The 14,557-nt window shown below is 50.4% G+C and overlaps 1 protein-coding gene across 1 annotated transcript in view; it reads right to left on the minus strand.

Annotated features, from left to right (window-relative positions):
- Nucleotides 1-233: 233 nt before the first annotated feature.
- Syt13 (synaptotagmin 13) overlaps nucleotides 234-14,557 on the minus strand; it is a 38,368-nt gene continuing 24,044 nt past the window's right edge. The window contains exons 2-6 of the mRNA XM_036185736.1: nucleotides 12,820-13,045; nucleotides 10,538-10,672; nucleotides 7,555-7,856; nucleotides 2,842-2,971; nucleotides 234-903 (exon numbers count right to left, since the gene is read on the minus strand). Coding sequence (XP_036041629.1) covers nucleotides 599-903; nucleotides 2,842-2,971; nucleotides 7,555-7,856; nucleotides 10,538-10,672; nucleotides 12,820-13,045 — 1,098 coding nt within the window. The 3' untranslated portion in view covers nucleotides 234-598. The remainder of the gene's footprint in view (nucleotides 904-2,841; nucleotides 2,972-7,554; nucleotides 7,857-10,537; nucleotides 10,673-12,819; nucleotides 13,046-14,557) is intronic.

The raw sequence follows: 14,557 nt of genomic DNA on the forward strand, positions 1-14,557 counted from the left end.
CTGTGCTTGTTAAAGACAGGTGCCCTGTGTGTTCCACCCAGAGCATCAATGTGGCGTGACCCCCAAAGGCCCAAGGACTTTCTGGTCAGCCAGTGGGTCTCAACCTTTCTAAGGCTGAGACTCTTTAATAAAGTTCCTCACATCATGGTGACCCCCAACCATAAAATCGTTGTCATTGCTACTTCATAACTAATTTTGCTACTGTTGTGAATCACAATGTAAAGATTTTTGGAGACAGAGGTTTGCCAAGGAGGTCAGGCCCCACAAGTTGAGAACTACTGCTTTAGACTAAAGTGAGCAGAGACTGCTGCCCACAGAGTGTACCTGACACGCATCTTTTTTTCATAACACAGATGAGAAAGATACAGTCTTCTGAGTGATCCTGATGCGCCAATCACACTCACTGCCCTGGTGACTCTGCTCACATTTTAGTATTGGGAATATATATATAGAGAGGAATGAGATCCTGGCTTCAGCCAACACATCTGCATCTGTCTTCAGGTGTAGGCATGTGGGCAGGGGTAGGAGGGGGCGATTGGCAGCTGAGCCTGGAGGATGACCAGGCCCAAGAAGGACGAGGTTGGTGGTTAGCAGCCGACTACAGATGTAATTGGTGCCACATGGCGATCTGCCGGCGTGGGTTTTTTAGCATCTCCTCCCAGTGGCTGCGCTCAGAGCCCGAGGCATGCAGGCCTAGGCTGCAGTGACCCAGCTCACAGCTCGGGCCCTCCTCTCCCTGGCCCAGCACCTCCAGCTCCACACTGGATGCCCGCAGCAGGTCATCTGGCAGCTCAAACATGATCATCTCATTCCACACAGGGTTGATCTTGTGCTTGGCCCGTTTCGTCTGTTTCTTCTTCAGCTTCTGAGCCTGGTGCTTCAAGGTCACCTTGACAGAGACATCTGGGCAAGGGTACACAGGAAAGAGAGACAGGGTGGGGGTGAGCTGCTAGGGTCTGACAGCACCTGGAATACCTCTCCTTCTCCCTGCACCTCCACTGGACCGTGCATTCACTCAACAGGTATGAAGTATCTACTAGATGGCAGGCACTGGTCTAGATTCAGGAAGAGAGACCAAGTTGCTCTGTCTGTAACTTGCACTAGAATGTGAGAGACCAACCATCCAGGTTGAGTATCTTTATCTGTAAGGTTTGAGACCACAAACTTTACAGATCTGGGGTGTTTTTCAGACTTGGGGAATATTTGCATATATATTACAAGATATCTTGGGGATGGGATATGCTTGGGGAAGCATAAAATTCATTTCATGGTTCTTTTTTCTTGAACCTAGGGCCTTACACATACTAAGCAAGCATTCTACCATTGAGCAAAATCTCCAACTTTCTTTTTCTTTTTGGTTTTGAGACAGGGTTGCATGATGTCACTCCAGCTGGCCTTGAACTTTCTCTGCAGCCCACATGGGCCTGGAATTTGAGGTCTATTTGCCTTCACAGTAGCTGGGATTCCAGACCTACACATGCATCATACACACAGCTTGAAGACTATTTTACACAACATAAAACCAAGTTTTGTTTTGTGCAGAATTCTCCACTAGTGGTCAGGAGAGTTCAGATGTTGGCATTTATTGGATTTTGAATTTTCAGATTAGAGATATATTAGCCTGTCACAAAACATATGATGTCAGTGGGTGGCTCAGACCTGGGCATGTTAGAGGGCCTCTGGGGAACCAATGTTGACCGTAAGACCTTCTAACTGACTTGACAACCAAGTCAGAGACAAGGGCTTTGGTGTCTCCAGTTTGATTTCAAATCAGACCAGAAAAACAGTGTTCTCCCTACCATCATTCTCCAGTCCATTGTTAAGATGATGAGTGACCTCCTGGCTGGCTAAGTTCTGGTCACTTGTCTTTTTTCTGAGTTTTCCTTGAGGACCTGGATTTCCTGTGGAGAGGGTAAAGGCAGGCTCCCTGCTCCCAGGTCCCCAGGAAATTCACAAGTCAGCAGGCAAGCTTCCACAGCTTAGGACATTTTATTTTCATTAGTCAAGGTTGCCCAAGCTAATGTGAGAGTAATTGTTACTTTGTATTTATTGCTATCGTTATCACCCCTGGGTGGTTAGTTTGTTATTTCTGCAGAGATATTTCAGACACAAAGTGCTCTTCTGTAATGGTCCTGATGGGAGCAATTAAAAAAAAAAAAAGGCAAGACAGAATTGACTGGAAGGGATGAAGCAAGGCATCCACCTCTGACCTGTGGCTCAGGACTACAACACCAGCCCTTCTAATTTCATTTGCCCAAGACCTGTTAGGAATGCACAGGCAAATCTGTATTGTAACTGTGTATACATAATGATAATGATGATTTCTGTAATATTGTTATCCTGTTTTGTGTGTGGGTATGATCCGGCTCATCCCTGCTCATTTCCTGCTTTACTAGGAGAGCCTGCTCGGTCTGCGTGACTAGGGACCTGTGCCCAGGTATCAGAAGGCAACCCCAAACCCACAGGCTTTTATGAAGAGGCATATGTGGGCATCCATGCTATAGGCTCCTTAAGCTCCAGACTTTACCCTCATAGCCACACATTATCTGCTGTCATCCATGCTCAGCAGGTGTGTGTGTTGGGGGTGGTATTTGGCCAAGGCTTGGGACAGAGAAGAGAGTGGGAGCATGTGGGGTACACTAGCAGAGATGTGAGAGAACTTAAAGGCATGGGTGTGTCTGCCAGAACTGACTAGTGTATCCTGGGTAACAGATGTTGAGGTTGGCTCCACAGCTGGATTCCTATCACCTCCCTGTTCACCCATCTCCATTTTCTGCCACTGCCATCTGCGTGCCTCCCAGAGCTGGGGCACCCTGCCTGTCTCCTTGCAGCCTCACTTACCCTTGCCCAGAAGCTCCTTGGATTGGTTGGAGTGGAGGTTCTTGGCTTTAATCAGCACCACCAGGAGGCGATTGGCAGCCGGGAGGTAGCTGATGGACAGAAGGACCTCCCCGGTCCCTGCAGACGGTTCCTGAAAACAGGAGAGTAAGGGATTACACTTGGCTTCTGACCCATCAACTGAAGCCAAGACTAGAGTCACACAGCCCTCATGCATCACAGATACTCCAGGATCCATTCACTAAAGGTAAGTGTATCTACCACTGCACCAGGCAGCAGGGTCCAGAGGAAGGCGGCTGTGTGTCATCAGGAGTCTTGGTCTACCACAGGTAATCTTTTTGTGTTTTTTGTTTCTTTTCTTTCTTTTTCTTTGTTCTCTTTTTGTTGTTATTGTTGTTGTTTTTGTTGAGACAGAGTCTCATTGCATAGCCTTGGCTGTCCCAGAACTCACTATGTACACTAAGCTGGCCTCAAACTCACAGAGATTGACCTGCCTCTCTCTCTAGAGTTCTAGGATTAGGCATGAGCCACCACACCCTGGTACATGTTATCTCTTTACATCCAACTTACAAACAGAAAATAGCCTCTACTCAGGCTACATTGAGTGCAGAAAACAAGGGGCCCCTCTCCTTCTCTACCCTCTATATTCTGGAGGTGCTTTGGTAGAACTCTAGGGTCCTAGGAAACCCAGTTTTAGAGTCACAGTATGGACCTATCAGGCTCCTGGGAGAATAAAGAATTATGCCCCCCCTTGATTTCACTAATTTTTAAGCATATGTTTATATGTGTGTCTCTGTGTAGGTATGTGCATGTGTGAGTACAGGTCATCAGCTCCCTTGAAGCTGAGGTTACAGGTAGCTGTGAGTCACCCAATGTGAGTGCAGGAACTTGGATTCTCTTTCGGGGTAGTAGGAGCTCTGAATTGCTGAGCTGTTTCCCCAAACCCCGAATCCATTTCTTTGTTTGAAGAGGTAACTCCAGCTCTGCAGGTGATATTACCAAGGAAGTGGCTGTCCTAAAGCTTACAAGGACTGGATTCACCAACAGGAACCAGCGACATCAGCACAAGGCTGAAGCAGCAGGGACGGCTGGCCAAGGACCTAGGAGCAGTGGTATAGTCCAAGGAGGCTCGAATCCTAGTCTCAGGGGCTCCCAGGCACACTCTCTCTCTCTCTCTGTGTCCACCCCATCCACTGGTTTACAGTGTCCCCATCAACCTCCTGCAGGAGTCTGAAATGTTGCCAAGACCTTTGAAGGAACCCTGCCCGGCCCTGTGGCACAGCCTTAGCAGCCAGCTTTTGTCCATTCTTGGTGCACAGTGAGGGACTCAAGGAACCCCTTCCCCACCCGAACACTGAGGTCACTGGTGAGTGAGTGGTCACAGAGCCTTTTACCTCCTTCAGTCACATGGGCACAGGGCCCAGCTGCGGTTAGTGGAAGCTTGCTGTGTGTTCTGAGCACAGCCTCTGCCTCAGAGCTTGCCTGTCATCCAGGACAAATGTCTCCACCATGACCCCAGTGGCTCATTTCTTCCCCGGGGACTCTTTTGGAATTGTCCTCTGCTCGTGAGGGAAGAGCCAGTTCTCCATCCTAATTGACTCTGGCTTGTTCCTCTAATCTCCTCTCCTTTTTTGAGTTGTTTCTAGTTCTAAGAATTGGGGAACCTGTGGGTCATCACCTCATGTTGGGAACCAGACCCCACAAAGCAGAAGCGATGCCCCTGCAGAGAGGCACGATAATGGCGCCCACACCTTAGTCCCCTCGGCAGCTGATCCCAGATCAGGCGGGAAGGCAGACAGTGTTCTAGGAGGTTGCGGGACTTGCTACCCTCCTGACATACCACGGGGAAACAAGCTCCCTGCTCTGACCCCTTTGCATCCTTGAGGCAGCTGGTGGTCCAGCCTGGTCAGTTGAGGTGCCCAGAAACAGGCCATGGGCTTGAGATTCCAGTAGAAGTTTCATTGGATATAGGTGGCTTGTCACGTGACAAACTGAGCAGGGCATCGTGGGATGACAAGAGTGCAGGTCTGTTCAACAAGAGCACTGTGTCCACACAAGTGTGCTGCCTGCCCCCCTAGACTGCAGGGTCATCGCACATCCCTGGTACCAGGCACCCACTGGACACAAAATAAGTGTTGGCCAGAACAATTTCAGACATTTCTCTTAATCTTGGCAACGACCTTGAGAAGGGCACTGAAATTCTCATTCTTTGCAAGAAAGCCAAGTGGGGCTTGTTACCACCTGGGTCACTGGTGACGACATAACAAATCTATGACATCTGCTCTAAGGGAGCCCAAGTCCCAGGCCACTGCTCTGGCTTCCAAGGTAGACAGTCTCTCCTAGAGCTTTTATTTTATAAAAGAGGCACTCAGGTCTAGGAACAAGTGCCAAGACCATCGCCCTGGATGGAGCTCCACAGCTGGCCTGGGCTGCGGTTACAGATGCCCAGGCCTGAGCCTTCTGCTCTTCACAGATCAGGCTGGCATCTTTACAAGGCTTCTCATGTATGTGAGTGAAAACCAGGACCAGGCTTGTGGGTGTCATCATGCAGGACAACTGCAGGAACACCTGCCTGGGTTCAGATGCTCAGAGCACCACAGATGACAAGCAACCCCTTTCTTCTCCTTTCTCCTGTCTCTCTAGCTGCTCAATGAGTCACTCCAAGCTGCCCTCAGAGTTGGGTACTCTGTTGTCCCTAGTGACGCACATACCACTTTTGGCTAAATGTCTTCCGGTTGGAACTGGGGCACTGCTGCCACCTCTGTTAACCCATTCGAGCCCAGAAGAAACAGCTGGGTTGCAATAACTGTAGAGTCCTTTACCAGCTTCAAATCAGCCTTCATTCTCCATCTGGGTGGGGCTTCCTGAGCTGGCCTGAAGCTTGATGCCTCCTCCAACACTGCCCAGAGGGAAAGAGACGTGCCTCGTATCTGTGGAGTTGGTGACAGCCACAGCAAGACCGATGACATTAAGATGGATAAGCCTGAGAACAGGACTCCGCTAAAGCTGTGGCATACTGCCTGGGACACAGTAGGGGTTAGGTGACGTGCTTGTGAATGAGTGATTGTTGTCTTCTGGGGGGTGGACAGAAGCAGGCAAGATTCCCAGGATTTCTGTCTCGGTGAGGTGTGTTTCAGCCCTTCTGGGGTCATACCCAAACACTCATGCCTGCTAGGGGAACCTCCCAAATCACATACTAATTAGAAAGTATGCTTTGAGACAGCAGGTCTCAAAGGGTGGTTGTAGTTTTTCCTATCAGTTTTCCAAGCTGAGGAGGAAAAAAACAACAGATAAACAGGGACCAGAAGAAATGATGACCCAAAGTGAAGCAAGTGAGGAGTGGGGTGCTCTCTGCCCCCTCCCACTACAGTCCAGGCTTATGTAGGAAAGACCCACCCACGCCTGCCACCTCCTCTGGCAGGTGCCTGGCAGTTGAGAAAAGCATCCAGAATGAGTCAGAAGGACATGCCATTGAGGCTGAGCTGTCTGCCCTGTCTGGTATACCGGTGCTGGTGGATTCCTGATCAGGTCAGCCTCAGCTGCTCCTGTGTGCAGACGGGGTGGTCACAGTGTTGCCCTCCCCTGCCTGGGTTGGGAAGTAACTGCTAGAAGGAAGATGACTCCCTGAGCTGAGCCACTGGGATGGGGAGCACAGAAATGGTGTCTCAAAGGGCAGGTGGGCAACTTGCTTTATCCAGAAAGGGTGATGGGAAAGGCTGGCAACTCTGTGGGCCTTGCAAGCTGGTCCAGACTGGTCCAGCCTGTGGCCCATGGGCTGGTGTGGATGCCTCCCAGTGCAAAACCACAAACTCATTTAAAATAGTCTGAGACTATTTTCTGATTTTTTTTTTTTAAATAAAACTTGGTTGTGTGGCTCTTGACAGGTTACCTTTGTAAATGACAACATCATGTCCCAGTGTCAAAAGGTTGGACACATCTTAGTATGTAGACCAGCTAATTGACAGGTCATTACCACAAGTTCCCTGGAGGCTCTTCAGTGGCAGGCTCTTGACTGGACACTGGGGACTTATACACCATCCCTGCCCTGCCTTGACCCCATGCTGCCATGGCCTGTGGGGAATCATGGCTTGCTCCAAGGAGCCCAGCATCTCAGCAGCATCCTCAGCAAAGACCATCACAGAACAGTATCTGTGCAGACCACTCAACTGGGCCCAGGTCTTCACAGAGCCAAGGAGCTCATTTAGAGTCAGTGGCAGAACCCCTGCCTACCAGGCCTTCCAGAACTCTCCATAAGAGCATGTATAGGCCCAGCTGCCTCAGGCTGTAATACATGTCTCAGACAGGCTGCTAGCAGCCAGCTGTATAAGTTTACTCCAAGTTTGCATGCTCTGAGGGCAGAGGGGCTCTGGGCTTCCTTCCTCGGCTCACCTCTGCAGGGCAAAGCTTGAGAGGAGCATAAGAACCATGCATGACTGGATTTAGGTGAGGGCAACTCTGCCATAGCATGGAAGCTGTTGCCACCCTCATCGTGATACTGCTCCTGGTGGTAGGGTGTCTTTGGACAGTAAGAAGCACCCCTTGGAATGGGTGCCAGGAACCCCAAGTTCTGGACCATAGATCTGCTGCAGCCCCTGATCAGGAGACCAAGCAGCGTTTTGTGAGCTGAGAATGTCTCTGAGCCTTGTTTCACCATCTTAGCATTCTGCTCTCACCCTCGATGAGCCCGCTCTTGCTCTGGGGTCTGAAAACCCCTACCTTTGCTGTGCTCTTCAGCTCACCCCACTGTGCCGCTCCCAGGGGCACAGATGCTCCATCCAGACCCAGGCGGAGTTCCCCAATCACACTGTGGCGGGAGAAGCGGTCACAGGTCCGCAGGGTGAGCAACAGGGTGGCTGTGGGGAGCTCATCCTCACCCAGGGGCAGGGCTAGGCCCTCCTCCCAGGTGGTGTGCAGCTGCCGTTTCTTCAGAGCTGTCTGTGCCTCCACAGAACCGGTCTTGACAGCCACGCTGCCTTGGATGTAACAGTCACAGCCTCCTTCGTGGTCACTGGTGACAGCTGAAAGCAAAGACAAAGCAAGACAGACCTGGGACTTCAGACAGGCCTACAGGACACAGATGACCTTAGATATCTGCAGGACCCTGGGGCGACCACTACGTTCTGTCTCTGTGCAACTGTCTTATAGGGAAACTTTTCAAAATAGGACATCGCGGAGGAGGGGATGAGTTTTCATTGGATAATAGGGACAAGAGGAGGCACTTTTTAGGGCCCTTCTGACCTCAAGATTCAGAGATATCTGTCCCCATTGGTGCCAAGGCCCTGAAGAGCTTTTGTCAGGATAGCTACTGATGCTGTGACTCATTTGTTTCTGTATTTTAAATATTTACCACACAGTCACTTGTGATCTGAATCATCAGGCTGCTGCTGCCGCCTTGTGAATGTAGCTTCCGATTCTTGACCTTGATGTTTGGAATGCGTCACACTGTGGATTGTGTTAGTCAGCTTTCTGACACTATAACAAACACCCAAGAGAATCAACTTATAAAGTGAAAAGGTTTACTTGGACTCATGGTTCAGAACCTCTAGGCCATGAGAGCAGTGGCTGCATTACTTTGTGAGGCAGTATCACATGACTGAGCAGAACAATTCCTGTCATGGCTGGGAAACAAATGAGGGTGAGAAAAAGAGGCCAGGGGGGTTGGGGAGCAAGTGTTAGCCACGTGCACCTCTGGGGACAGTTAGGAATTCAACTGTAGCACTTGTGCCAGTCCCTTAGCAGACATTTGGCTAGTCTGATTGGCTTTGGTCTTTAACCTCACCAGGAAAGGAATCTGGGTCTCCCACAGTGTGCCCACTCTGTACCACTGAGCTCCTCCCCTGCTGACAGGAGTTTCTATGGTGTCACAGTGTGGATGTGTCCTGAAGGTCTCCAAGATGCTCTGGTGACTGTCCCTTCGGTGTGGAAGCTAACATGTCATAGAGAGATGCTGAATGAGCTCTGTTTCCACAAATGAGGCCTGAGGACCCAGCATCCCAACAGACAACAGCTTTCTGCTGAGCTTCAAGGGGTTGTTTATACCTGGCCAGGTCACTAGCTATCAGAGTAACCTGGACCCCTCAGAGGAGAGGCTAGAACTCAGTTTCCTAACCTGTAAAATGGCACTTCCCTGAGAGTCAGATGTACTAAAGTACACGGAAGTGTTTAAACATCTTAAACAACTGTAAAAAGGGAAAATTCTCACCCAAGAAAGGAAACCAGGGGCTGAGGGAAAGCTCAGAGGTAGAACACTTAGTATGGTTGAAGCCCTGATTTCCATCCCCAGGACCAAGTTCAACACAAGACTGGTATATGGTATGTGATAGTTAGCTTTGTCAACTTGGCGACAACCCTCCAGGCATGTCCAAGAGGGAGCTTTTAGATCCAGAAGCCCCGCCCTGATTGTGGGAGGCATCCCAGGGCTGAGATCCTAGGCTGAAGAAAACATTGAGCCCGAGTTCCTCACTCTCTGCTTCCTGTCTGCAGACACCAAGTGACTGGCTGCCTCAAGCCCCAGTTGCCATGGCTTCTCCACCACGGTACGCGATGGATATAGATCCTTGAACTGTGAGCTGAAATGAACCCTTTCTCTTTAAATTACCCTTGTCAGGGTGTTTTCCCACAGCAAGGAGACAAGTAACTAATGTGGGTTTGGATCTTAAAATGTACTGCAGAGGCAGTGGCTGAAGCTTGGCTAAGGAGGTGGGAGGCAGTGGAAGAGAATCAGTCACTGGGCACATCTTTGAAGAGGATATTGGGACTCTGCCCACCCCACACTTCCTTGTCACTGTTAGGTGAGTGACTTTGTTCAGTGTGTGCCCTCTGCCATGGGGTTATGCCTACTGTGATGCTCTGCTCACCACAGGCCCAAAGGGCAACAAGGCCAACTATGGACTGAATGACATCTCTGAAACTGTGAGCCAGAATAAATCTTGCCTCCTTTTTAAGGTCACCACCCCACCCCCTACCTCAGGTATTTTGTCACAGTGATAGAAAGTTAACCAACACAGACACAAAAGAAATCAGGAACAGACACACCGCACAGCTGACTCCATCACGAGCCCTCGTTTCTTTCCAAAGAGTTTTAGTTTTGTTGGCGGTGAAGTATACTGTCTGTGTAGCAGTCCCCGGGACAAACTACCCGATTCTTGGGAAAGTTCTCAGAAATGTTCCTGACCTTTGAAAGACTGACTTTGCCTGGCACAAACCCCTGTTCCATGTCACAGGCATTGCCGGCCATGGCTGCTAGCCGGTCATCAATCTCTCCCCATCCTCTTAGGCAGCCTGCCAGGCCAATTTCCTAGGATCCCTGCGAGGGAGTGTGGCGTGGCCAAGTGAGGAGGTTCCAACCAATGGGATGTGAGCAGAGTGACTCGGGCTGTGTCCATTAAGGCTATTATGGGATGGCTGTGCCCTCTGCTAGCTCCCATCTTCTCAGCTAGCAGTAGCTAGCAGGAGGCCTGGGGAGCTCAGAGCACTACAGGTGGAAGAGGCGTGAGTCACCGTGCAGAGGAAAGACGTCTGCCAGCCAGAGCCCCCAATCTGCATGGTCAGAGGAGGAGGGCGGAAGAGTGTCTGTGTCCGAGCATTGTGCATGCGGAACTGTTTGTCCGAGTCCTAACCCTTGCTCTCTGCAACTGCGGACCCTCCCATCCCACCGACAGGGCAAACCTGAGTCCCTGCCAGTCACACAAAGCAGTACCTTCCAGGCTAGTCACAAATAACTCGGCCTTCTTCTGGTCATAGTCCAGGCGAAAGTGGAGTTTGGGTGCCTGGTTCCAGGTAGCAGCCTTCTCTGGGTTCCAGGTCTCCATGACACAGACATCCTCCACCACACCTGGGAGATAGAGTGACCACAGTCATCATGTTGGGGTTCTGCTTCCCTGATCATATTATGTCATCTCTGCCATCTAAGTCATGGACCTAAGCCCAAAACTGTCCCCAGACGAGGCTATAGGCATCCCTCAAGGGATCGTTGGAGTCCAGTGGTCAATCTCTGGGCTTTGGTGCTATATTTACACTGCCATATAGTAGCTGGGTGTCCTTTAGGGGATGCTCTCAGCTCTGTGTTTGGTCTGTAGTGGGCTTTCCACAAGGAAAGCTATCACAGCCTGTTTGGTGGTTCTGGTGGAGAATGGAATTGTGGGCAAATCTCACAGGAATAAACAGGTGGAGACGGGAGCAAAGAACAAATCCAGGGTAGATGCCACCAGCAAGGATGGTGGCTTTGACTTTAACTTGTGTGCTCTCAACATTTGCTGAGTGAAGTAGGACTTTATCATTAATCAAGAAGGTCCTAAAACTGCCAATAAAACTGTCAGTATTGCTGGCTCTGCCCTTGAGCTGGAGCCTAATATATGAAAGAGTCTCACTTGTCAAACCTAAAAGGAGAATTAAGAAGCCACAGTGGCTGCCACAGATGACACTGTGTGCAACCAGAACTGAACCACGGATCCTCAGCATGAATCAGAGGGCAGGACTCTAGAGGGCCATTAATGTCCCCAAGGGCTCATTATTAGATTCCTGCTACAAATGGTCCTCTAGGGAACAGATTGACCAAGATGCCTGTGTGTGCAGGATGCACTTAGCTCCTAAAGCCATCATGAGGGTATCACAGCAGACTAGGTGATAATGGACTTAGTGGTACCTAGAGTTCTCAGTACAAAGACAGCCTCAGCCTGAGAACCCAAACCCCACTCATCTGACATCTCCTATCCCTGAACATCTTCTGTTTAGGGGCAGCATCTGCAAGCTCATTCTGCAGCCATCTTTCCTGAGTGACCAAGGGATGGTGCCATGTGAGTGGCAGGGATGGACTCCTCCTCAGACATGGGGTGCTGAGTACTATGGTAAGGGGAGCAGTGGGGCTGGGGGAGTCAAACATACTCAGTGCATCATGGGGATGTTGGCTGAAGCAGCCAATGCTGCTAGCTGTCTGTGGATCAGAACCAGGCTGCTGCCCTATGGGATGGGAAGGGAAAGGAAGGAAGGAGTCTGTATGTGCTGAAGTCTTTGCAGCCAGGCGCTGCTTCCCTGAGTGAAGAGCTCCACCCTGGTTCCATCCAAGCATCCAGCAAGCAGAGGCTCCTGAGAGAGGCTCCGACTGTGGGAACCACCCCCAAGAGTACTCACCCCCATCAGTCTTCCCTGACTTTGCACTCTCAAGGCTTCAGTTTTGAATCTAGTTAAAATGTGGGCGGGAGAGCCTGGATACTGACAGCCAAGAGGATCGCCCATTCACAGCACAGATTGAAGTGGTTCCTAAAAGCCAGGCTAATGTACACCGTTAGCCCCTGCGGTAGGGCACCGCCCACTGGCCCATAGGAATCCACATAAACCCAGGCCATTGCCAAAGCTGTTGCTTCCTGCATTGCCACATGCAGCAAACCTGGACCACAGGACTGGCTGCCTTCTTAGTTTTAGGATTATCTCTCTTGGAATATTCTCTATTCCTGTGGATTAAGGCCTGTGTCTCAGCTCCCCTGCAATCTCCCTGGATGCACCATGCTGGCCACCTATGGGTGCTGCCTTCTAAAGGCTGATGCTCACAGAAAGAAGAATGGGCACAATATCAATAGCCATGTGTTTTGATGCTTTGTGCCAAGTTCTGCCTCCAGCATTTCATTTGGGTCATTATTTATATATTTGACAGTGGCCTTCATAGCAATAATATGATCCCACTTCATCAATGAGGATGATGTCCCAGAGGAACTTAGCATGTCCAATGCCACACAGTATGCATGTAAAAAGGCAGAGAAGCTTGTTTCTAACCTTGGTTTTCTAAATCCCTTATGTAATCACACAGTTAAGAGCTGAAGGAGACACCTCAGTTCTTGCAGAAAAGCTGGCTGCCAAACAACAGGACCCACCTAACATACCACACCAGGGCTCTGGGCAGCCTTGGCAAGTCGCACACCCTATCAGAAGACACTGGCAAGCCCCTCCCTAGTCCCTGTGCTACCCTCCAGGGGCAGGGAACCCTACCATTCTGAGGAAGGATGAACAGCTCCTCTGTGACCTGCCTCTTGAGACGACTGTCACTCTGGGCCTGGGGACTGGCAGGTGCACCAGGCTCCTCTGTGGTCCCCAGGGTATAGTCTGCGTAGTTGATGACTTCTGGGGCTGTCACAGCTGGCCGGGGACCATAGATGTCTGGGAACTTAAGAAGAGGTCGAGGCTGGACAGGCTCCGTTGACTTTTTAACGTTGAACTACAAATGTGAATAGAACTGATTAGTTGGTGTGAGCATAAGGGTGTGATAGGGACCATCTCAATTCCAAGAAGGAGAAGTGGGGGGCCTGACTTCTTGTAGGAGGCAGGGTGGGAGGTCTGCTTCCATTCTTCCCCACTTCCATTCTTCCCCAGAGAGTATAGCTTGGAAAGAGAAAATGTCACTTCCAACCACACTTGAGAGTACACGTGTGTGTGTGTGTGTGTGTGTGTGTCAGACTCCATCGTTCACCCTCCCTCCATCCTTCATCCATCCATTCCTGGGTACCATCATGCTTCTTTCATACACCCTCCTTCTCTCTCTCTCTCTCTCTCTCTCTCTCTCTCTCTCTCTCTCTCTCTCCCCTTCATCTCTTCATCTTCTTCCACTGGCTGAGATGTGCCAGTGGCTGGTCCCCACCACACCTACAAAACCCAGACTCCCTGTGGTGACCTGTCAGAGCCTGCCTTGCCTCACCCACTGGGCTCCCACACTGCCCAAATCTGTCCATCCTTCTTCTAAGGCCCAAATCTGTCCATCTCTGACCCACCCATCGCCCATCTAAACTACACTCCCGCATCCGATCTTTGGCTCTGGCCTCTCCCCCTGTTACGTTTTAGCTGTTGGTGGCCTGACTGTGATCTGTCCCCTGCCCTAGGGTGTCAGACCCATGAGTGTAGCAACTGGGGCTTGCCTCACTCCTGATTCTAGAATCAGAGCTGGGCTGCTTTGGGCAGGTCATTTTGCCTCTCTGTTGCCTTAAATGACACATCTGAGCTTTGCTTCAGGTTGTAAAGAGGTAGGTGACACTGTCCTTTGGGGAGATTCCCAAACAGCAGAAGTAAAGAACCATCCCATCTGACTGGGGAGGAATCATCACTGCAACAGACTGCAAGTCAAGGGCAGGGCAGAGGCCTGTGCTCCACAGGCAAGGAGAGAGCTGGAGCCAGGCTTGCCCTTGACCTTGAAGGAGGGAGGTGTGTAGAAGGCAGAAGGACCATGTCCCTGACACCTAGTGGTAGGGAGCCACCTCTTACATCTAAGTGTGGGTTCCATTTATTTTACTATTTCACAGTGAGGAAACTGAGCCTCAGAAACACTCAGAGCCACACAGAGCCACTAGATGGGTGACTCTCACCCTTCCTGACCCTGCCCCTTTCTAATACAGTTAGTTCCTCATGTTGTGATGACCCCACTTCATAACTTTAATTTTGTTACTGTGATGGACTGTAATGTAAGTATCCGTGTTTTCCAATAACCTTAGGCAACCCCTGTGAAAGGGTCATTTAACAGCCCTCCCAAAGGGGTTGCGACCCACAGGTTGAGAACCATTGCACTAGCGACTTAGACCAGATTTCAAAACCATTTACCTGTTGGTATCAGCTGTCATTTGGCCACTGCTGTTAATAAAATGGCAATTGCACCACCCTGATCCAGCCTCGGTTGTTCTACCTTGCTCCTCAGCCCCAAAGACTGAACTCCCAGAGACTACTCCACCATCCTTGACTCAGA

Source organism: Onychomys torridus, chromosome 4 (assembly GCF_903995425.1).
Source record: "Onychomys torridus chromosome 4, mOncTor1.1, whole genome shotgun sequence".
Classification (NCBI taxonomy): domain Eukaryota; kingdom Metazoa; phylum Chordata; class Mammalia; order Rodentia; family Cricetidae; genus Onychomys; species Onychomys torridus.